Below are 25,537 nucleotides of genomic sequence, written 5' to 3' on the forward strand. Positions count from 1 at the left end.
GCACTTTAGGCAACTAGAGAGTGGGTTGCTCAGGGCATAGCTTTGTTACAGGATGCACAAGGCTTGAATCCTGGTGACCGAGGTATGCCTTGGCACCAGGTACAGACGAAATTCTGCTAACAAATGGAGAAACACAAACTATACTAACGAAGACTAATTAACTATTTACAACTACTAACTATAAAAATTATCTGAAAAATGACGCCCACTGAGAAAGCTTGCCGTAGCAAGAAGCACAGTTCCAGCGACCGTTATGGATGGTAAAAAGGAACAGAGGAGGTGTGGGGTCAGCTGTGCCCTTTAAACTGGCGCTATGAGTGCGTAGTATGAGAAGGCCCCCAGGCCACCCCAAAGGCTACCACCGAGGGGAAAATTTTCAGCAACTGAGCTGAGGGCGTGTACACACCTACAATGGAATGGACATGTGCAAGCACTTGAAGTTTTGTACTCCATTCTTATGACAAATGTGGTCAGCATGAATATGCTGCAACGGAATGCCCTCCTTCCTTTTAGGGTTTCAAGACTCATCATCCCACAATGCTACAACAAGAGGATTTCTCTTCTCTCATTTCATGTGTGAGGGAAATAGTAAGACATTTGAAATTAAAATATGAAGGTGCTGGGTTTTTTTTAGTCCAATTATCTTCATGCCATTAAGATTTCTGAAATAATAGGTACTAAAAAGAAAGTTATTTCTGAAGAGCAGAAATTCTCCAATTATCTGATCTGTTCACCACAAAAATGGTCTAGATTTCAGATGTTGGATGCTTAAAGCCTTCAAAAGCTATATAACTACAATGTCAAATAGAAGCAGCAAAGAGTCTTGTGGCACCTTATAGACTAACAGACGTTTTGGAGCATGAGCTTTCATGGGTGAATACCCACTTCATCGGATGCATGTCAAATAGAGTAATCCCAAAGCACTTATGTACTCTTTGATTGGACAGACACTGTGGCATAAACTAGGGTACTAACATCTATTAACAAGTCTTCCAAATAAAGAAAGAAGGGAAAGAATCAAACTAAAAGTCATAAAAGAGAAATCAGAGAAAAGTATTTTGTTTCTTTGATGGCTGTAACTCACGTGTACTATGCAGTTACTAATCACTTACTAAATAGAGTACATACTTTTATTCTTCATTGTCAAGAAAAAAAAATTAATAAGAAATTGTCTGTTTTAGTAAAAGCCTTGCAAGTAAAATGTAAAGTCTATTTCAGTAGTTATCTTTCAAGGGCAAAAAAACCCACATGAAATTAAATTACAAATATACTGGACGTGCAGTGTAAACCAGATCCAGCTAGATAACTGGACATCTTATGTATCAACTGCATTAGAGCTACAAAGTCTTCATAATCCATGCAAAGCATTCAAAACAGAAACTATACTCATAAGCATAGGAAAGCCTACCTTACAGCCAAGCATCTCTGTGATGGGGTCAATTCTTCTTCTTTTCGAAACATCCCTGTAGAAGAGGGAAGAAATAAGCACTAGTTAACCATTTATTTGCCAGAGATAATGGGGATTCCTTGTGTCACAGTTCAGGGCAACTGTACCTTTATTCCCCACACTGTGGTCCCTCGAGGGCACTCAGTACATGCTCTCAGCTGCTCAGCCATCCCCTCTTTTGAAGTGGTGCTGAAACTAGGGTGCTGCTTGAAGTAGTAATAACAAACACCACATACATGGTTTCCATTGTTTCCATCATCTGCACTCCCACTATAAAACCTGTTCCAGCACCCCTGCTCTTTTAGGCAGAGACTCACGTTCCTCAGCCTCCTGACTGGGAGTTTACCAGGCTGCACAGTTTCCTGCCCACACTGTGATATCCCAGCAAGCAAGACTTCCTAAACAGGCCAACAACTGCACTTTGCTTTCTCTCTAAGGGCTATCAACAGCTGTAATTGCCTGCAGTTACAAGTTACCATGCAGCTCTTTCTAAGCAAGCACCTTTATTCTTAAGGTGAAAACATTACAGAGTAAAGATATTAAAAACAATAAAAAAATGTATACTCATGCTAATAAGTTTACAAGAGATCACCACCCCTCCCAACTCCAAAAAGGACTCTGATATGAGTCAGTCCTTCAACCCTCACAACGGAGTTTTTCTGTGGTTACAAGTTCATAACAGCCTTAGCTCAGAATTAGACAACCTATGTATAGGTTAGTCTTTCCTTTATTACAGCTTGAGCTTTTGATCTTGAGACTCTGGGAACAAGTAATCAGTAACAATGGTCCCCTCTTTAGGGTGTACCTTCAAAAGCAAGACTCTCAAAGTCCTGGCCCGTGGGCCATCTGCGGCCCAAGAACTCCCCACTGCAGTCCATGGAGGAGAGATGCATGCAGACACGCTGCCCGATGTCTGCTGCAGGCTCTGCCCCCCACAACTCCCTTTGGCTGGGGGAGAGGGACAGAGATACCATCACTAGTCGCCAGGCAAAGTCAGCCATGGAGGCAGCATCATTAGTTGCTGGGCAGAGTCAGCCATGGAGGCAGCATTACTTTTTTCCACAATGAATATAAACAAGTCAAAATACCAAACACAACTATCTGATGCACACCTTGCTGCAATTCCCTCTAAGGTGCGCACCTGGGCAGCTGCACACAAGAGAATGAACAGCCACCCACCTAATTAGTGGATTAGCCACTGGGCTGATGAGGCCTGTGCCCAGAGGCCCCAGCCAACTGGGGGGCCCGGAAAAAATCTGACACCAGGCAATGGAAGCTCAAAGCACAGGCTGCCTGGCAGGCAGGCAGGGCAGGAGAAGCCCCGATGCCCCGACCCTGCTCCCCAGCAGCAGCACTGGGTGGACAGGATGGGGCAGGAGAAATCCCTGGCAGCAGTGCCAGGCGGGCAGGACAGGGGGAAGCCTCCACTCCCTGGCAGCAGTGCCGGGCGAGGTAGGGGAAGCCCTCACACTCCAACCCCACTCCCCAGCAGCAGCACTGGGTAGGCAGGGTGGGGCAAGTCCCCAGCACCCCTAACCCCGTCAGAAGCCATGTGGCTCATCCCCAGCAGAAGCCACGGGGTGGTGGGAAAAGCCCCAGCACCCCAACCCTGGTCTCCTGCAGAAGCGCAGGAGGTGCCAGGGGGGAGTCCCAGTACCCAGACCCCCTCTGCAATACCAGGACTGAAGGAGCTCTCACTCCCTGCTGCGGCCTCGGGACTGGAGGAGCTCTCACTCCTGGTTGTGGCCGAAGGGCCGTGGTGCGGGAACAGAGCTTCTCCAGTCTTGGGGCGGCAGTGGGGGGGACAGAAAGGAGCAAATAGGTTGCGGGGGCCACAATAAGGGCAGAATAGAGGGACCCTGGCTGGAATGGGGTGGGCCCCAGGGAAGGAGCAAAAAGGGGTGGGACCGCAGGCGGAAGGGGTGAGGAGGAGCCCTACCCACTTGCTCTGGTCCAGGGCCCCAGGAAACCTTAATCCACCACTGCCCTTGCTATGCAGTTAATCGGGAGTTTATTGTAAACTCAAATCCTTACTGTTTGTAAAATATTATACATTATAGTCCAAAAGAAGAGACCAGAGATAACAGTTTTTGTTGTCACTATGGCATTGGCAGCAACAAAAGCAAACAGAACACAGATGTCAGTTGAATAAAATAGCACAGGCATGTATTGTAATCATGAAGTTACTCTTCTGAAAGTGATACTAAGGCATTAACCAAAATGTTGTCACTGATACAGCAAAAGTTGCATGAGAGTTACAAAATAAATTATAGAGCAAGAAGCACTAAAAGAAAGCAAATAATCCCTTGGTTCCAGGAGGAGGAAGTGTCAAATTACTAAAAAATAATTTAGGTTCACTGACTTATTTACAGCCAAACAAACTGAAAGAGAGCAGATGCATTTGAGAAACACAGTCATGGGAAAACAGCTGCTACTTTTTGTTGTGAATGAGCTAACATTTATTAAATGGGAACTCATCTTGTCATGATGCTCCATGAACAAAAGAGATGTAATATATAGTAGACTTGGACAACAAAACGTAATTTCTTAAATTTTCTTTATGGTCTTGAATTTTTTTAAAAAACCTGTATTTTAGAAAGCAAGTGAATGGACGGAGGGCTACATATAGGATTCCTGGGTTTTAAGACATGCTAAACTAGTGCTAAAGGTATTTTAAGCTTTTGAAGGATGTGCTGGAGTTCTTTTACTAAACACAAAGAGTGTTTGCAGCTCGGAAAAGAAAAGGGTGAAGAAAGGCTCAAGATAAATGAAAATAGGAGGGAATTATTTATACCAATTATGGAAAGAAACATTCTTCAGAACTTAAGTTTATGAGAATTAATAATGACTGCCAGAACTATTGCTATAAATATGTCTGATATGGTACTATGTACCACAATTTGAGTGGGCAGCTAGTCAAATTTCCAGTAGCTACCAACCAATGTGAACTGTACTATGTTTATGATTTGTTTTATTTTTCCTTGAGCTGTCTCCATAGTTTTTATTGTGCAACTCATCTTTAGAAGATGCCATGATTAGACTGTCCAGAATTGGTAAATATGGCTGTTACCTATATAAATGTCTAATCCATTCTCAAATTTCTATAAACTCTGTGCCTCAATGATGTCATATAGCAATGAGTTCCCCAGTTTAACAGGCACTGCATTGTACTGAAAAATATTTGTCTACCAGCTTTTGATCCACTGCTTTTCACTTTCATTGCACATTCCTTCCTATCCTGTATTATGATAGAGGATAAATAGAAAGGCCTGGTTACCCTATGTACACACCACTGGAGTATCTCTGTATCTCTGCACTGGTATTTATCCAACCACCACTCCATAATTAGGGCAACTAAAATGATTAGGGGTTTGGAATGGGTCCCATATGAGGAGGGATTAAAGAGGCTAGGACTTTTCAGCTTGGAAAAGAGGAGACTAAGGGGGGATATGATAGAGATATATAAAATCATGAGTGGTGTGAAGGAAGTGAATAAGGAAAAGTTATTTACTTGTTCCCATAATATAATATAGAGGCCGCTAAATTAAATTAATAGGCATCAGGTTTAAAACAAATAAAAGGAAGTTCTTCTTCACACAGCACACAGTCAACCTGTGGAACTCCTTGCCTGAGGAGGTTGTGAAGGCTAGGACTATAACAGGGTTTAAAAGAGAACTAGATAAATTCATGGAGGTTAAGTCCATTAATGGCTATTAGCCAGGATGGGTAAGGAATCGTGTCCCTAGCCTCTGTTTGTCAGAGTGTGGAGACGGATGGCAGGAGAGAGATCACTTGATCATTACCTGTTAGGTTCACTCCCTCTGGGGCAGCTGGCATTGGCCACTGTCGATAGACAGGATACTGGTCTGGACAGACCTTTGGTCTGATCCAGTCTGGCCATTCTTATGTTCTTTCCCATGTGCATTACTTTTTATTTGTCGACAATACATTTCTCTGCCGCTGTGCTCCTGTACACCCAGTTTTGTTAGGTCATGTCTACACTACAGACTTCTGCCAGTATAGCTATGTCAGTCAGTGGTATGAAGAGGTGTGATTCTTGACCAACTTAGTCAATGTCAGCTTTCTGTGACAGAGAGCTGCTGAGGTAAAGGAAGTGCTTGACATTTTCCAGGGTCTCTTTATTGATCTGAATTACAGGAGCAGGATCCTGGTGATCTGAAGCCTGTTGGTGGAGTACTTTAATTTTCTTGTTGAGTATGAGGCCGAGTTGGTTGTAGGCCTCAGAGAAAATGTCAACTATTTTTTGAATATCTTCTTCTGAGTGGACACACACGGCAGAGTCATCCACAAGTTGGAGTTAAATGACTGATTTAGTGATAGTCTTTATCGTGGATAGGAGACAAATGAGGTTGAAGAGCTTGCTGTCCATTCTGTATTGAATGTCAAGTACGGAGGGGAGCTTGTCAGCCATAAGAAGGAGGGTGATAGCAACGAAGATGGAGAAAAGGCTTGGAGCGATGATACAGCCTTGCTTAACTCCTGTCTATAGTAGGAAGGGGTCCATTTCGGATCCATTGCTGGCGACCATCACAGACATGTTATCGTGGAGGAGTCAGAGGATGGCAACAAATTTTGGCAGGCATCCAAATTTAAGAATTCTCCACAGAACCTCACTGCTGATGAAGTCGAATACTTTCATGAAATCGATGAAGGCCACGTACAGAGGTCGATGTTCCTTGCAGCAGTTTCTTGAAGTTGGCAAGCAGTGAAGTCATAGACCATGACCCCATTCTGCTAGACACTGTGCAAACAGTTTATTTCACTTGTGGAGGTGATTTTATGACATTGGTACAAAGCACAGCTTCACCAGTATGGCTGCATCCACACTAAGGAGAGCTTTGCCAATATCCAGGGTTCCCAACTTATAAAAACCTTAATGTCAATGGCATGATATGTGTTTGTTTTCATTTTAGGAGCAGAGAGAGAGAGAGAGAACAATGTTTTTTACATATGTTTGATGTATCATATAAAATTACACAGCAAAATGAGAAACATTTTGGCATGAAGAAGAATCAACTTTAACCCATGCTAACATTCATCCACCTATGCAGCTAGCCACCCACATATCCACTCACAGTCTCTCACTCAGCCCAGTCTGTTACTTATTCATTTCCAGATTTTGTTACCTATTATTCTCTTAGATCTAACACTCGCCCCTAAAGAGCTTTAATCCTCCATTCTGCCATTTACTTTACATAGGAGATGCTTTTTAAAAAATCAAATGTCTGCCATTTTTGTAGCCACCTTATTAAAATGAAAACATTCTTCTATCTCGCTCATAATGGGCCTTTTGGTACAAAAAAAGGCAATTGAAATTCATTTATTCAATGTATTGATTGTTTTGTATATTACCAAAATAAGTCATTTCATATAACTCAGGTCTGTGCCACTGTACAAGCCAGATTTCCTATTTTTGTGTTTGTGATGTCAGTCCATTTCTAGAGTCACCTGTGTTCCTACACACAAACTCTGCCCTCAAGGCTGCGCTGCCCTTTTCTTCCTAAGCACACAAAAACCCACCACAGGGTTCATCTAAGTCTCAAGCAGCAAAGAATAAGTATGAATGGGAACACAGTTTCCTAAGGTACTCAAACTTTTAAATAAGGAAGTAATAAATAATAATTGGAGATGTACCAATCTCCTAGAACTGGAAGGGACCTTGAAAGGTCATTGAGTCCAGCCCCCTGCCTTCACTAGCAGGACCAACTACTGATTTTTGCCCCAGATCCCTAAGTGGCCCCCTCAAGGATTGAACTCACAACCCTGGGTTTAGCAGGCCAATACTCAAACCACTGAGCTATCCCTCCCCCACTAACTGTGTCACACCAAACATGCAACAGAATGAAGTTTAAGATTTAATCATAATGTGCAAAGTTCTATGCTAATTTACAATACGTGCAATACTACTGAAGTCAGAGAAGCATAGAATGGGAGCCAGGTTAGAATATGCCCCTACAAAATTAGCACACACTCTTCATTTTAAAAGAATGCACATTAGGCCCACAGAAAATGCAAATATAGATTGTAACAAATGTAGCAATGTTCTTTAATAATTATCAATATGGTATCTGGCTCTGTCACTGGTGTGATGTTTCTGTACTGTATATGGGAATGGATATTTCACCCTCAGGGTATGACAGGATAGGAGAGCCTAACTACCTAGGGAAAGAGGCCTTTTCTAATAATCATATAACTTACACTGAAGGGTTGTTCAGAGATAACGCTAGAATGGGTGGCCCGAGTGGTTCTAACTTGCTGTCCCTGGTGGTGGTGGTGAACAATTAAAGCAGTTTGAACAAGATGCGGCAGACTGACAGATCCAGACTGAGAATCCCAAAGAGCTTGTCTTCACTGCAGAGGTAACTTGAGTTATAACTCAAGTCCTGTAGACACACAAAAACCCTTCAACTCCAGTTCAGTGGTGGTGGTGCTTTTAACTCAAGTTGGCTGCCCTGAGAGGTGACATAGGCTAAAGCTTGAGCTAACACAATTTGCCATCCACTAATATGGCACTCTAAGAGAGAGTGGCTAGTGCTACTCAAATATTGCCAATTCGCCAATGTCTTCCCACAATTCCTTGGGACCATATTCTCTTGCCATCTACCTATTCTGTATTTCCAATCTGGAAGTCACCTACCAATTCATATAGGTCAATGCAGTGTTTTGGAACTCACATTCACACAGTGCTTCCAGCAGCTGCACTTGTACTGTTCTAGTACAGAACTCTGCTTGATTGGAATGTGGCCAGGAAGACATATCCCCAGGATACTACCAGATGGCCAGAGCCTGACACCTTGGTTCTGGGTGGCAAGGAACAGGATTTCAAGACAAAAACCCAGAATTCAAAGTTCTATCATGACGACTTCTCCAAGAAGCTGGGAGAGAAATAGGAGGCTCTGGATTCATTAGGAGAAGCTGGTTCTGTTCTGTTCTGATAACTTAAAAGAAAAGCCTATCTAAGTTATATTGTAGTGAAGCATCAGATGAGCGTTAACGTTACTTGTTTTAAAATCCTTTTCCCTCTAGTGCTTTCTTCCAACTACTACATAAAAATACTTTGTTTGATGAAAATTATTGGCCAATATCACTGTTCACAGGTACCTACAAGGAGGAAGCACAGGCGCCCAAAACCCAGTTGCATCTGCAGGGTGATAAGTGTGACATACCAGGTGCAAACTAATGAGTAGCTGTGTCACCCCTGCCCTGTAACCTTGCTGCAGTAGCCACGAGCCTAGACTGCTCACAAACAGCTTCTCGCATGTAAGTCACTGCCAACTTTGTCTGTGTGTGCTGCAGCCAGCCAGCCATACCTGGATTCTTACCAGATTTAAAGTCTACCTCAGAATCACTCCCAACACACTCCCAATCCCAGATTTTCCCTCAGAAACTTGGACAGCACAAATATACTGAGTCTGTTATTTCTTTAAGGGAATAATATGCATACAACTTGCTACTCCAAATGGAGTTACGGAGACACTTCATCTTGAACACACTGGATTCGATAAAACCATAAAACAAGTTTATTAACTACAAAGGGAGAGATTTTAAGTGAGTACAAGTAATGAAGCATAAACATCAGAAATGGTTACAAGGGAAGTAAAGATAAAACACTTACTGATGCCTAACTTAAACTACATTAGATTCATAGCAAAGTTTTCTCACCATGTGCTTTCAGCAGTTTTAATGACCAAACTCTTTAGGTCAGGAGGATTTCTCCCAAGAGTCCAAAGGCTGTTTCCTTTGTCTCTTCAGGTATAGTGAATGTGATGGATGAGGGTGGGGCAGATACTGGCTGTCTGTCCCTCCTTTTTATAGTTCCAGTCCCACTCTTGAAAAACATTTCCAGCTGAGACACAGGAGACAGAAAGTCTATGGGAAGGATATTCCCTGCTGTTTTTTTCTCCTGTTTTAATTTCCTTTGCCCTCTCACCCCAGCCCCGCCGCTTTATGACTCTGTTTACTGCTTAAATGCAAAGTAAGGCAAGCACAAATTCCTTCCTCTGTTTAGGACAGACCTGACTTCTGCCTGGGCAGGGCTGTGGATTTGGAACTTGCATTAATATCATCATACCGGGGAAATGTTGCCACACATATTTAATCAGAACAATACTGGCTAGCAAAGTATGAGTTTTCAAATTATACCTTACAAGGTGTACCTTATTATACATACATACATACATAATTACAAAAGTGTGTAGGGTGTGAACACCAGGGTGTATTCTGCCTCAATAAGCAGTTGATTAATATTACTCAATAGTGTATTCAAGTCCCAATATAAGAGCAGAAGAATCACAACATTTCACCTGAGACCAGAAAGGGGACAAAGGTGCAGCTAGCCCCATAATTGTGATACATATTCACCAGATATTTCTACATTACTTATTTAACTGCAAATAACTGTACACCTTAATGAACAGTCAGTGAGAAGTTTTCATGCTCGCCATCACACTTAATCAGCACCCCCTGTTCACTGTATAATGTACCCCACCATTTGTGCATTATGCAAATGAATTCAAAACAGCTCATTTCTTTAGAAAGATAAAGTTAGTAAACAAGACTTTCACTTGCTACTAACCTTAATACTAAAATGATGAGTGTGAGGCTTCCTGGGGTACCCAGGGTTGTGAGACACCTCGCTACCACCTGCCCTTAGCATGAGGAAGCCTTGTCTGTATCTGCCTGGGGTCAGCTCCCCAACTCCACCAGCTACAGGCAACACATGCACTTCCCTGTAGGCCTCACAGGACCCACTGTCATTCTACAAATTAACGAGTGGCACGCTCCAAACCTCAAGCCCTTTGAGCATGTCCCTGAAGCGTCCAGCCCCTGGGTCCATGAGACACTTGCAGTATTCACAGATTTGCTGCTTCCAAAGAAATAGCACATTCCAGCTTACCAGTTCCACTCAGATCACAGCTTCACTTAACACACAACACTTAGATATGTTTATAGTGAAATCACAGATTTTTTTTTTAGCAAAGCATACAGATTCTAACTATAGCAAGTGAACATATTGGAAACAAATGGTTACATATAAAATAAGATCATAACGGACATTCTAGAGCCTAGACTTAATTAACAAGACACTCTCATCTCTAACTAAGGCCTGGTCTACACTAAGGGCGGGGGTCGAACTAGGGTATGCAAGTTCAGCTACGCGAATAGCATAGCTGAACTCGAAGTACCCTAGTTCGACTTACTTACCCGTCCAGACGCGGCGGGGTCGAACTCCGCGGCTCCAAGGTCGACTCCGCCACTGCCGTTCGCGGTGGTGGAGTTCCGGAGTCGACCGGAGCGCGCGGGGAGTTCGAACTATCGCATCTTGATTAGATGCGACAGTTCGAACTCGGAGAAGTCGAACTCACCGCGTCGACCCGCGCGGTGAGTATGGACCTGCCCTAAGTATTGCTCACCGGAAGTCCTTGCAGAGCTTTGCAGCTAGGCAGGCTATGACCCTTATTTTCTGAGACAAGCACAATATTAGCCTGCATCCTAACTGAAGGATTCCATGTGTTCTTCTGCATGCCAAGATATATCGGAACAATCCCTTGTCTTTATTCATGAACAGAACACCCTTCTGCTGTTTATTTATTCCCATAGATTTCCTCTCTTGTACATTTTACAATCTCTTATTTATCCCCTGGCTAAGTACACAAACAGGCATACATTGTCAGGCATACAATGCCTGTTATCTCCTTTGGAACATTTCCAAAGTATGTCACCTCCGGTGGCCTGCCTTAATTCTAAAACGTTAAGAACATAATTTTCATTATGGATACATAACTTCCTAAATATTATCCATACATACATTTTGCAATGGTTACAACAACCAGTGGGTTACTGGCTCTCAGTAGAGACTTCACATGCCACCGTTCAGTGGTAAATATCCAATCCAAGAGATCCCTGTAAAACCCTATGCATCCACTGTGCCCTCAGCCAGTTGGCAACAAGGGGTCCCTGGATCACAACGAGTTCTTTAGAGTAATAAGTGACTCCCAAACCCTGGGTGTTTAGTAATCATGATTATAGTTTGTGAAATCTATAATTTTGAATGTATTTTCCTCTGAAAGAGTCCAACTAATCACCACCTTCTCCGATCTATTGTACATACTTTGAATAGAGCTCAACTTCTCTTTTCCACAATAAAAACATAATACTGAAAGAAAGTTTAGTGAGTTGAGATATTCTGTGTCAGATCTCATCCTGGAGCAAATGTTTGACTATTTTATAAATTTTAAAATTTAGAGGCAAGGTGAAGAGGAAAGTGTGACAAGCTAATCTCTACACACCAGTAAAAACACGATACTGCTACAGTGGGGACCATTTAAAAATTTACCTTTGCTGTTTTTGAGCAAAGAGAGGCCAAAGACAGAGTGAGAGAAAGTCACTGACAGGGTGACACCGCAGGGTTTAAGATGCAGAGGAATTCCAGTGAATATCTTAACTTGAATTTTCTAAAACGAATTTGTGGAATTTTGGAATTCAAAATCTTTAAAACAGATATTTTAAAAAGGTACTGACTCATTGTTAGGGCTGTAATAGATGTAAGAATAGTTTACACAGTCATCTCTTTGAATTAGTCTCTGAAATCTGAGAGACTTTGAAGTGAAATAGTCATAGGTATGACAGCAGTTAGGACTAAGTGAATGGGAGGGGCAAAGTCCTTGTGCTTTGCACCAATAAGGTATAAATACAGAACTCACTGGAGATAGGCCCAGTCAGTCATTGTCATTCTTTCCTCTCCCTCCTACATTGTCAACATTAGCTGTGTTCAATATAGACTGCAAGATACTTAGAGTAGAGGCCCATCCTTATGCATGTAAAGAGACATGCAAATCTAGGGGGTTGAAGCAATAACATTTAATTCCTGTAGCCTGATATTCTACAATTAAATAAAATTAAATTAAATTAAAATGGAGCCAGATAACAGAGACTGGAGAACACCATTATAGACAGTTGGAAAATTTGACATAATTTGCAAAACAAACCCCAATTATTTTACAACAAATGCATTTATTTAAAAATTCTCTCACTGGACTAGTCTCATGAGATATACATCACATTTTCATGAATGTCCCCAAGGAGAAACAATCACAGAGCTTATTCAAGCATACTTCAGTGCTACACAAACAATATAATGCACAACAGCTGAAATAACAGAGGATTGTCTAGCCACAATTTCAGTTCATTTTAAAGGTTTTTAAAAACAGTGGATCAGAAGTTTCTTAAACTGTTTCAATGGAACAGGTAAGTTTCTTAAACCCTGTTTCAGTGGAAAAGGTAGTTTACCCCAGTCATTTGTGACTATAATCCCAGAAGTCATCCTTTCAATAATAAATCTTGTCTCTAAGCATTTTAAAATTGATTAAAGTAGTTTGAGTGGAAGGCACATTGTCAGTCTTTTTCATGGTCCACACTATCATTCTTACTTCTCAGAGTGACCAAGAAATCAAACTAGCTCATAAAATAACCTGATACCAATCATTTCTTTCCGTCCCACCCTTAAGAATCACTTCTATATATTGTCACACACTGGGACAATTCACCTCCTGTCAACTTTTCTCTAGCCATTTAAGACATATATATACAACTATGAAGCCTCTTTGTTCATGCCTAAACTTGTTTGTAATATACAATTGACATATTATAGTTCTGTTCATATTATATCCAATCTTTTGGTGACGTGGTATCTTCTGAACAATAAGACTTGTTTTCAGAATGCAAGCTACCATGGTTTTTGCTGAATTGGTCCCTTATCAAATATTTAAAGAACCAACAATTGAGTTATCAAAACAAATTTCTCCCACCAGCCCCCTCTACCCCCCAAAGGCAGTAGTGGGATAATAAAATTCACAGCATAAACGCATGGTTTGATTTTCTGAATTAAACTGAAGGGAAATTATAAAAAATACATTGTGAAGAATTAAAGTAAAAGAATGCAGTTCAAAAAGTCTTACCATCATGAATCTCATAAGCCAGACTAGTGATCTTCTGTGTAATTATCATCATTGGGCTGTTACAAGGGAAAAAATAAAGATATTTTAAATAAGAATATCCATGTTTTAATTTCACATTTAAAATTGGGAATAGGTTGTCTAGCAATCCCCACTGGAAGAGGACAAAATGTCTAACTGCTGGAGCTTAGATCTTGGTCTTATGTTTACATAGTGAGTAGAAAATATTCCTTACATACAGCAGGTCAGTCCACCGAAGAGCCAAGATCTAGAATTGTCCAGGATTTAAGCAGTTTGGTAAAGCAATGCATATATTTTGCTGAATTGGGTCCTAAATGTTTAAATAAATAAGAGAAAATTTCCAGAAATTTAACTGAAGAAAATATAAATTCACGGGGGGTGGGTGGGTTTCTTTATTTTAAGATGGAAGAGTAAGTGGCGAAGGGCACAGAAGACTATTTCTTTGTTATAAATTAGCAACAGCAGCAGTATGCATAGGACAATAACAATCCCTGAAGTGAATATATGGCTATAACTCACTTAAGAAGCTCAGCTGAAATCAAAACCCAAGACAGCAAATCTTAAGAATTAATTTGGCCACATATTCACAACAAAAACATCTTTTTTAATAGTACGTAACTAACTTCGAAAAATTGAAGTAATTTATTTGGATGTAATAAAAAAGTAACAAGAGATGAAGCAGAGAACTATTTATGGATATCTTGGTACATTTAATTTTTCTGTATAAAGATTTTACTGTAAATACATAATATTGACTAGTTGTAAAGCTTTTTCTCCCATATTCGAAAGAAAATACAAGCAGCTGGAACTTTTAACTTAATAAACCACCTTTCATTTGTATGGGTATCTAATGTTTAGAAAGTTATTACCAAAAGGCAGAAGTATGTATTAATATACATACTTCTCAGTTTACAACAGCTAGTTCTACACTTTCACAGATGATCACATTACTAAAGAAGTTTGCTATAGTTCACACTGATGTGATTTCTGAAGTCATATTGAAGGCATGTGATTTAAACTATGCTGTTCTTGACCTTATCCTTACTATTTTTGTTTTGTTTTTACTTTGGTTATTTATCCTTTTATTTATTCCAAGACAAAAAAAACGACATTGACATAGAATTAAGTTTGAAAGTACATATTGATAACTTAGGGTATGTCCATACTGCAGTTCAAGGTGTAACTGCAGCATTAGTACACATGCCCATACTAGCTTTATTCACATTAGCACAGCCAAAAATAGCAGTGTAGCAGAACAGGCTTCCGCAAACACACCTTGGACTGCAGTGTAGACATACCGTTACAGGTTTAAAAGAGAAAGTTACAGAGATGTTGCAGCTGTCACTAAACCAAACATTACAAACCCAGGAAATTCTGAGTTAAAGCACTACTGGTGATTATTCCTTCTATTTATATACTTGAATTATTTGACTTTTAGCTGTTATATGCCCAGGAATGCCCTTCCAAAGAGCAGTAGGAATGTGAAGTTAACTGATGCTTATGTCATGGTGACTTAAGACTTAGTATACAGTCGCAATCTTAGTAATAAAGTAACCTATTCAGCTTCTACATTATGCCTAGTTTGTAGTATTTTTTAAATCTGTGTTGTGTGTTCTGAACTGTAGTATTTTTCTTAGTGTATTCTGTTGGTATTGAATATCTACTGAGCATTTCTAGTATGCTCATCAAATGGTAGCTAGATGCCTACATGATTATGCCACCAATCCCCAACAACTAAGAGTCTGGAAGGTAAACCACATGTCAAATTAATGTTGCAATATATATGAGTATTTTCCTGCAACTGCCTGTTCCACTTTTTACAGAATTGTGCCTCTGTTTGAGGCAGCTTAGTCTGCAGTTTATTGGCCCTATCCATCACTGTGTAGCCCTGCCAGTAATTTTTGTGTTTTAGAAGGTCAAAGTGTTTACCGTGTATGAATTTTCTATTACTTTTTTTAAAAGTCTGTGCGGCTAGAACAGGGTTGGAAATTCACACACAGAGAGAGACACACACAAAAGGTAACAGTTTACAGAACAGGAATATGAGCAATTGGTTAAAGTCCCTGGCCTCCAAGTGACAAAATACAATAATTGAATAGGAACAGGAAAGCACCACCTGAGTTAAGTAAAAGCTGGAAGAAATAATTGGACTGGGCAGTTCCCTTCTATTAATTATGTATTTTTAAAAGATACAGACTACAATACAATCTGGGCCTATGTCCAACTATAAGTGGAATTTCTACTTGTTTCAACCAAATATACTGGGCCTAAATTAATTTCTGATATAAATTCACTGATTTATTCCAAATGTGGAATAAATATGGCCTATTCTGTTCTATCACACTTCACACTCTATTTGAGACTCTTATTAGTTGTACCAAGTAACATCAACATCTGCTTTGGAGACTAAATAATTGATGACCAGAAAAAAATTATGGGACTGCATCTAACCAATGGCTTAGGTATGTTTTTTGCCCGTACTTGAATCTCAGTATTGCCAACCCCGAGCATTCATAACACAAGTCAGATCCCCCAAAGTTATAACCTGGCTTTAAAATAATAAGATCTGAAATATAATAAATTTTACATTTGCCTTCAAGTTTGTGAGCCTTTAGAATTCACATTTTAAAGCTTTTCTCCACAGTCATGAGAGCTAGAAGCTTTCAGTCTTAAAAAAAGTAAACTAAGATTATCATATAATCACCTCTCACCAGGAGCTGGGACTTTACGGGGAAAAAACACCTATTATTGTGAGACTCTGCTTCTTTGGAAACTAACTCAACAGTTTCTATATGATATACTGGTCCCTTCTCTGTCTTAAATTGGATGACTCTAGCAGTAGTCCCCTGCAAAAGCTCCATAGATATATTACTAGATCCCATTCTTCATCATCTTTCTATTTCTACTTCCCCTCATAATGATTAACATTTAAATCAGTCTTCTACTAAGAATTCTTTCAGCCATGTCTTGCAAAATACAGGAATATGAACAATTGGTTAAAGTCCCTGGCCTCCAAGTGACAAAATACAATAATTGAATAGGAACAGGAAAGCACCACCCTCTCATTCTCATCTTCTGTGATACCCACAACCATTGATCTGGCAGAAGATTCTATGCAAAACAGACACCAACAGGATATCACAGATCTGATAAGGAGGAAGAACGCTGTAACAATCTCAATCTTTCCTCCCAAGAAACAGTCTTTGTCTTTGCCACTCTCAACGCTGAGACAGATCCTTTGCTTTAGCACCCCAAAAATCTTATTTCTTAGTCTGTAAAATTCACATGACAGAGCACCGAGGCACTCGCTGGTGAACAAGGGGTCTCAATTCAGCTTCCACAAATGCTCATGGACATTCTATAAATTGGTTGCTTAAGAAGAGGAGGATGCCTTTGAGAAGATCAGGCTCCACATCCAGAATCATTGGACTAGGGTGGACCTCAAGCTGCAAAGTTTTGTTTCCTGTCCTGCTTATGATAACTTCTTTTCATTTTTTTAGTACTATTTCTTGAAATAAAAGACGTGCTATCTATGTTTTTCTGATGGAACATTCCACCGACTTACAAGTTCGCAGAAAACATATATTGAACTATATAAGTTTGTAACTCTGGTAAAACTCAATAAAATGTTGAATTTGAAATCAATGTGCTTCAAATTCCAACAGTTATCACAGTAGGATACAACATTTCAGATACTACTGGAAGCTCTTGATAAGTTTTCACATTTTAATCAGAAGCTACTGGAAATAATTCAAATTATTCCAAAAAATGCTTGTCACTTTTCAGATTCAACTAGTATTCCCAAACCGGTACTATATGGACTTGATCCAAAACCCACTGACTTCTATGGGAGGCTTTCATTGAGTTCAATGAGCTTTGGATGAGCACTTACATACCTGAAGGAAGTTATTTATATATGGTGGGCAAATGGCACTATTTGAACTGTTTAGTATAAATTCTATATTTCCTGACAGAATTTTTTAATATTAATACACTGTGTGCTCCCTTTTGCTTTCTGACTTCAAGTCCAGAAGTCTGGGAAGAAAAATAGCATAATAAATAATATCAACTAGCTCTTATATAGTGCTTTTCAGCAGTAGATCTCAAAGCAATTAAAGGAGGCCAGTGTCATAATCCCAATTCTCAAAGGGGGAAACTGAGGCACACAGCAGGAAAGTGGCTTGCTCAAGGTCACCCAAGAGGCTACCAACAGAACCAAGAGCAGAACCAACATCTCCTGAGTCCCAATCCAGGGCTCCACTAGGGAATATGGTCTTCAATGCTATTGACTTTTAAACTTTCACTTTTAAGTTAAATTAGTATGTAAATACTGTTGAATTAGTGCTTTTTAAATCTGTGCCTTGCAAAAATAGATATGCTGTAAAACCACTTATTGGATTTTTTTGCTGCCCAAAATATTGCAGGTAGTGACAGAAACTTAGAATAACTCAAATTTCAGTTACTGTCATCCAACAATTTACTATCAGAGTAAATACAGTATCACATCAAACAAGCTGTACTATATGTTGTCGTTGGGGTGTGGGGGAAATGGAGTATATAATTTTTTCTTACCCAGAAAAATCAGCAGAATATTGTCCATAATCAAAGATATAGACTCTAGTAATTTGGCACATAGTGAGGTATCCCAAAGCAAAAACAAAGCAATATCTGCAAAGGAAAAACAATTATATTTTATTTAGTTACTCCAAAAAGGCTATCAATCAATGAAAACATATTGCTCCAATGTTCCAAGTCACTTGCAGTTTGTGTTTGGACTAAAAACATTCACATTTTATCTATTATGGCAGAGCAGTTAGTTAAGTAGATTAATTTTTTCATACTTTTTGGCAAGTATTACACAATTTCAAGTTTTAATGCACCCAAATTCTATATATAGTCCCACAATACCACTAAAAAATTGCTATCCTAGGACAAACATTGGTTCATTTTCCATAGGGTGTGCAAAACATACCACAGAAAGCATCTATTGTGGCAATTTATTCATAGTGTGTGTACATTTATATGCATACATGCAACCATAATTCAAACTGCTGTTATAAAATCTGCAAGTGCTATAACAATGGAAAGAATCCAGTCAACAACATTTATCCTTTTCCTCTCCCTTAAAGTTTAACAACAAAAATTGATACACAAATATTCTGTTAACTCACATATAAAACTCCTCAGTGAGATTCCTTGATTCTATTACACTCAAAACCTGAGCACTGTACATCCACTGCTGCTGTTCTAGCAGGGATTAGAACTGACAATTAACTTCTGTTTTAAACAAGCACATTAGTGCATTTATTAAAAAAAATGCATTTACGTCTCAAATTAGAATTGAGATATAAGAAACCATAGATGTATAACAAATACATTTTACATAAATGTTGACACACTGTATGCAGTGGCATTGGAACAACTTTTATAGTAGGGTTAGGGGGAGAGCCCCACAGTGATCTCCCACCTCTCTGCAGCATGGCCTGTGCTCCCCAATGCCATGCTGGAGTCTCTACATTTAACTGACAAATAAAATTTGCAGAATTTTAAAATATTGTGCTCAGAATTTTTATTTTTTTGGCGCAGAATTTTAAATTCAGGAGTACCACCAACATCTTACAATCTTAAACCTTAATCCTTCAAACACTTAAGAATATATTTCACTACCATTAGTCCCCTTGTTACAATGGAACTAATCACAGTAGTAAAGTTAAGCATGCACATAACAGTTTGCAAGATCAGGGCTGTAGGCCGTGACACAGATTCTGGATAGACATAGTGGTCTGGGGATGAGGGGTCTGGTGTGCAGGAAGGGTGCTCCGGGCTGAGACCGAGGGCAGGAGGGGGATCAGGACTGGGGCAGGGGGTTGGGGCATGGGAGGAGGTCAGGGGTGCAGGCTCTGGACGGCGTTTACCTCAAGCAGCTCTCGGAAGCAATGGCATATCCCCCCCTCTCTGGCACCTACGCGGAGGCGCAGCCAGGTGGGTCTGCACACTGCCCCGTCCCCTCTCCAGCTCTTCCATGGAGGCGCGGCGCTGGCCAGGCAGCTCTGCACACTGACCCATCCACAAGCGCTGCCCCTGCAGCTCCCATTGGCCGTGGTTCCACAGGGGCAGCGCTGGGGGCTAGGGCAGCATGCAAAGCCCCCTGGCTGTCCCTACGTGTAGGAGCTGGAGCGGGGACATGCCACTGCTTCCAGGAGCTGCGCAGAGCCACGGCACGCATGGAGCGAGGCAAGCCCCTGACCCTGCTCCCCGGCAGAAGCTTGAAGGCCAGATTAAAACGCCTGATGGGCTGGATGCGGCCCGCAGGCCATAGTTTGCTCACCCCTGAACTAAGATAATAAATGGTATGAAGAGACCAATCAATTAACTTAAAACAAATAGTTAACAACATGACAGAAGTATTTAAACCATATAGAGATTTTTATAAAATTAAACACTATCTAGTATTTAAGGTTGGCTGCATATTCCAAAATTTAAACATATGTCATGTAGTTAAGAGGAGCATATTGTAGCCATGATTTTAATTTATCCATTTATTGTGTGATGTTATAATTAATCCATATGTTATGCCATATATATTCATTGGTTGTTAATTAGAGTTGATTTATAGGATTATAAAAGAATAAGATTGATCTATATTTAGAGGTATTATGTAGTAGATATGAGTAAGACAAGCTGAAACACAAGAAACTGTGGGCTGAGGCCTGCAAGACTTTAGCTTAGCTATTTTAGACCTTGGAGACAAGAAATGAGGATGTAAGTTAATGATCGAGAAATAACCTGAAAAATTATGGGAAAAGAAGTACCAACTCGTAATATCATGAAAATGTAGCTGGAAAGGTTAAATTTAAATTACAAAATGCTGCAACAACAAATCTTGTCTCTAACATGTGCCTTAACTGCGAGTTAAAGGTGGTATGTCAACGAGAACCTACACAGCCTATAGAATTCGGTGTCACTTGCGTTTCTAAGAGACATAGACCAATAAGAAAGAGAGGGTTGACACTTCCATGTACATGAGCAGAATGTAGGTATAGACAGACTGAGAGCAGGTGGTACAGGGGGTACAGGTGGTATGCAGGGTGCGCAGGGGGCTCAGGGCAGGGCGTTGGTGGGTGGGGTGCAAGAGGGTGAGGGGTGCGGCAGGTGTCTCAGGGCAAGGAGTGCAGGCGGGATGTGGGATGCAGCACGGGACTCAGGGCAGGGAGTTGGGGTGCTGGAGGGGTGTGGGATGTGGCAGGGGACTCAGCGCAGAGAGTTGGGGTGCAGGAGGGGTGTGGGATGTGGCAGGGGGCTCAGGGCAAGGAGTTGGGGTGCAGGGTGTGGGCTCCAGCCCGGCACCGCTTACCTAGAGCGGCTCCGGGGTGACAGTGGCGCGCACTGGGGCCAGGGCAGGCTCCCTGCCTGCCTGCCCTGGTCCCGGCCCCGCACTGCTCCGTTCCAGGAAGCAGCTGGAACCGTGTCCCTGCAGCCCCTGGGGAAGGGGGAGAGGCTCAGGGTTCTGTGCGTGCGCTGCTCTTGCCGCTCCTCCAGGTACCTCCCATGAAGCTCCCATTGGCCGCGGTTCTCTGTTCCCGGCCAATGGGAGCTGCGGGGGGCAGTGCCTGGAAGGAGGTAATGCTGCCTCCTTCCCCCTCCCCCCCAGCCCAAAGGGGCATGCTGCCAGCTGCTTCAGACAGCGGCGCGAGGCTCACAACACCACAGGGGGCAATCCCGCGGGTAGGCAGAGAGGCGGGGGGGGGAGGCCACGTGGGGAGCTTGGCAGGCCGCGTGTTTGAGACCCTTGATCTAGGAGGACGTGAATACGTCTGAAGGTACATTGTACTTATCTTTATTAATTGTATATGCTGTGACATTTATAACTTTGTTGATAACTTTAATAAAACTATTAAAAGATAAATGCTATTGTAATTGTATGTGTTATTTGCCTATGGTTTCATGTGTTCCTATAGGCTCTAGATCTAGAACAGAGGTAACTTTGTTGAACTTGAGACTGTAGCTATCAGAGCAGAATCCACTGGAGTATAATTAACATTAAATAGAATAAAAGGCTACAATATGTAAAAATAAAATTATTTGGCACAGAGTAACAATTAATAGCATCAATAAGGGAAGACTTTTGCCTCTACTCTTTCCTGGATGCTTTAAGAGAAATCACCAAAAAAATTGAGAGTTCTTCTGTAGTTCATTACCACCTGTCCCTTCACTTCTCTCTCTTTAAGGTCAGTCCTGAAAACATAATGAATGAAGAAAAATTGTTAATTTCAAGGAGCTAAAGTAGCTAACTTTGTTTCCCACTTTCTAAATCACTGCTTGAACATCTTAGTTACTGTACAACCCTTAAATATGTAAAGGTTTGGAAATTCTTACTTTAAATTTGTCAGGAAATATTACGATCTTATGGTTAGCTTGTAAGTTTTGTAATAAGCCAATTGTTATAAGTGGGAAAGGGTAGAGTAACATTTTCCCCCAGCAAAGAGGTAAAGGTTCTACCATCACATGCCCCCCTGCAGAATGTGCATGAAGACAAGCTTGCAAGTGTTCTTCAATGGAAGCCTTGTCTGTATGTAACAAAGTCACCACAACCATCCAAGATTATTCAACCTCCTAGTCAAAGACAGATGGAAATAAGAACTGCTACTCATCACATTACCTGAGTATTCATGAGCTGTCATGAATCTCACTAACAAAGCTGGGTGTAACCCTTCCTTCAGTAATTGATATAACCATAATATTACACACTCTAGATGCTACCCACCCAAATGAAGTCACTCAAGTCTCAAACATGCCAACCAAACCCTGGTAAGGCAAATAAATGACACCATCCAAATACAAGGAAGGAGACAAAAGAAATGGAATTTTAAATATTGATGTCACTTCAGCCCTGAGAGTATGTAAGCAACTGTCCAACACCACCTTTTCAGATCACACAGAAAGGAAAGATCTGAGAAACTGGTGTGAAATGTCATTCCAGCCAGTCAGGGTCCACAAACAGCTCAACAAAACCTCACAGTCAATGGTACAGAAGTCATCTCAGAGATTTGGGGAGGATGAGCATACACACTTGATCTCTTGGCAATACCAAGTCACTGATCAACCACCTGTGAAATTGTTGCAGTCTCCATGTCTGGAACAGGAGCCTGATTAAAAGGGTCAAGTAAACTATAAGAGACCAGATGGCACTGCTTTGCCACAAATTAGCTTCTAAAGAGAAGGTTAGAATGTTAATTCCTAGACTGTCAATGTCTAGAAATAGATTCTAAAACAGATGCCTTCCTGGCACAATGAACTCAAGGAAGATACTAATCTCTATCGAAGCTGGTCTCAACATTCCTCACTCCTATCCCTCTTGCTTTCACCAGCCACAAGGGGCAGGGTTTCATCTCACAGCTCTCTTGTTTTAGAGACAAGATGAATGAGATAATATCTTTTATTGGACCAACTTCTGTTGGTGAGAGAGACAAGCGATCACTCTATATCTGAATTATAGAAGATTAGGGTTGGAAGAGACCCCAGGAGGTCATCTAATCCAACCCCATACTCAGAGCAGGACCAACCCCAGCTAAATCATCCCAGCCAGGGCTTTGTTGATCAGTCCTCATCCTCAAAGGAAACCTGCAGAACACTTTCAAAAGACAAGCCTGGGAACTTAAATTAATAATGCTGCTAGACACTAAAAATCATGGACTGAACAGAGATGCTGGATTTATCGCTTACTAACCCCGTTTTTTTTTGTCCTGTGACTGCAGAAGTATTAACGGGCCACTCTATCTTTAATATGTGCTAAGTACTTATGTTAAACAATCTGTTCCACCCTGGAGTTAGCTGTGATGCTTGGAGTACCTTTCCTAGACCTGAAGCAGAGCTGTGCGTAAGCACAAAAGCTTTTCTCTCTCACCAACAGAAGTTGGTCCAATAAAAAAATATTATCTCACCTCCCCCACCTTGTCTCACCAATATCCTGAGGCTGAATCGGCTACAACTACACTCCATACAGGTCTCTTGTATGAAATTCTTATTTTAAAACAGATAACTACACATTCTACCATTTCCCAGTTTCATGCTAACAAAGCACAGTATTTTTAGTTTTGATGTACCAGAACAATCTGCTCAGGCAAGAAAAGTATTTTCAGATAACCAACTGGACACATGCTAACCATCATAACCTGCATGGTAACATTTCTTGTGCAAATATCTGTATTCATTTTAAAATTTAAAAAAATTAAATGACACCTATTGGTAATTAGACTATAGGAGTATAGCAAAATAATGTCTAAATTTTGTAAAAAAATCATCTAAAACAAAACTTACCCTCATAAGTTAGTACTGATCTTGCCTCAATATTGCTTTTGTTACCTGAAAACTCAGTACAGTAACTCCTCACTTAACGTTGTAGTTATGTTCCTGAAAAATGCTACTATAGGCAAAATGATGTTAAACGAATCCAATTTCCCCATAAGAATTAATGTAAATGGTTAGGTTCCAGGGAAATTTATATTCACACACACACACACACACACACACACACACACACACACACACACACACACACACACACACACACACACACAAAGTTTTTAACAAACAATTTAATACTGTACACAGCAATGATGATTGTGAAGCTTGGTTGAGGTGGTGGAGTCAGAGGGTGGTATATTTCCCAGGGAATGCCTTGGGAAATGAAGAACTAGTATTCGTCTGAGCCCTCAAGGGTTAACACATTGTTGTTAATGTATCCTCACACTCTACAAGGCAGAACAAATGGAGGGAGGAGACAATAGACGCATGGCAATGGCTGCAAACATTCCCTGTGGAAACTGAAAGTGATGATGAACCCATGCTATTCCATTGGAGCGCACCACTCCCTCCACTTTCCAAAGTGCCAGGGGGTGCATGTGCGTGCGTGCGTGAGAGAGAGAGACGCACATTGCCTCTTTACGAATGCTGACCCCACTCTAAATAAACTGTTTTTTCAAGTAGATCAGCAAGTTGAGACAGCAACTGCTGCCAGCAAGCTCCCTCCATCCTAAGTCCTGTCATATTCCGCACCCCCCCGGCTCTGTGGAGATGGGGTACAGGCGTGGGGGGCAATAATGAGGAGTGGGGGGCAGGGCCGCCCAGAGGATTCCAGGGGCCCGGGGTCTTCGGCGGCGGGGGGCCCTTCCATTCCGGGACCCGCCGCCGAAGTGCCCCGAAGACCCGTGGCGGGAGCCCCCTGCCACCGAATTACCGCCGAAGCGGGACCCGCCGCCGAAGTGCAGCCCGGTCTTCGGCGGTAATTCGGTGGCGGGGGGGGTCCCCGCTGCAGGTCTTCGGGGCACTTCGGCGGCGGGTCCCTGAACGGAAGGGCCCCCCGCCGCCGAATTACTGCCGAAGCCCAGGCTGCACGTTGGCGGCGGGTCCCGCTTCGGTGGTAATTCGCCAGTGGGGGGTCCTTCCGCCCCAGAGCGGAAGGACCCCCCGCCGGCGAAGACCAGGAGCGAAGAAGCTCCTGCGCCTGGCCCCGCGAGAGTTTTCCGGGCCCCCCGGAGCGAGTGAAGGACCCCACTCCAGGGCCCCCGAAAAACTCTCGTGGGGGCCCCTGTGGGGCCCGGGACAAATTGCCCCTCTTGCCCCCCCCTCTGGGCGGTCCTACCCTATCCAGCCCCCTAGAACACCCACAATCCAACCCCCCCATTCCCTGCCCCCTGACCGCTCCCCCAACCTCTGCCCCCTCCCTGTGCCCTGACTGTCCCCAGGACTCCCTGCCCCTTAGCCAACCCCCCCGGCTCCCTCCTCACCCGGAGTCTCAGCGCCTCGCTGAACAGCCGCAGCGTGTCTCCGGCGGGGCCTGAGCTCCGTCCCGCTCAGAGCCGCGTGGGGAGGGGGCGGGGCTGTGAGCTCCACGCCGAGCGGAAGGAGCTGAGCTCAGCCCGGAGCTCCCAGCCCCGCCCCCTCACATGCAGCTCTGAGCAGGGCGGGGCTCAGGGGCCCCGCCGGAGACACGCCGCTTGATGTGCTAGGACTCCAGGAGAGGGGCGGAGGCGGGAGCCTCAGCTGTTCTCTTGGGGGCCCCTGCGGAGCCCGGGGCAAATTGCCCCCTTTGCCC

At 42.2% G+C, this 25,537-nt stretch overlaps 1 protein-coding gene across 6 annotated transcripts in view; it reads right to left on the reverse strand.

The window, feature by feature from the left end:
* The window catches only part of MBOAT2 (membrane bound O-acyltransferase domain containing 2), a 191,106-nt gene that overhangs the window by 48,035 nt on the left and 117,534 nt on the right, over positions 1–25,537 (reverse strand). For 3 of the 6 annotated variants that reach the window (XM_039528940.1, XM_039528944.1, XM_039528942.1), the window contains 3 exons: positions 18,016–18,111; positions 13,426–13,481; positions 1,409–1,463 (listed from right to left, as the gene is read on the reverse strand). In XM_039528940.1, coding sequence (XP_039384874.1) covers positions 1,409–1,463; positions 13,426–13,481; positions 18,016–18,111 — 207 coding nt within the window. Of the gene's footprint in view, positions 1–1,408; positions 1,464–1,554; positions 1,574–13,425; positions 13,482–18,015; positions 18,112–21,607; positions 21,673–25,537 lie in introns of those variants that run through there. The other 3 variants (XM_039528943.1, XM_039528946.1, XM_039528945.1) reach the window with 3 other exon arrangements.

This window comes from Mauremys reevesii, linkage group 3 (assembly GCF_016161935.1).
Source record: "Mauremys reevesii isolate NIE-2019 linkage group 3, ASM1616193v1, whole genome shotgun sequence".
Classification (NCBI taxonomy): domain Eukaryota; kingdom Metazoa; phylum Chordata; order Testudines; family Geoemydidae; genus Mauremys; species Mauremys reevesii.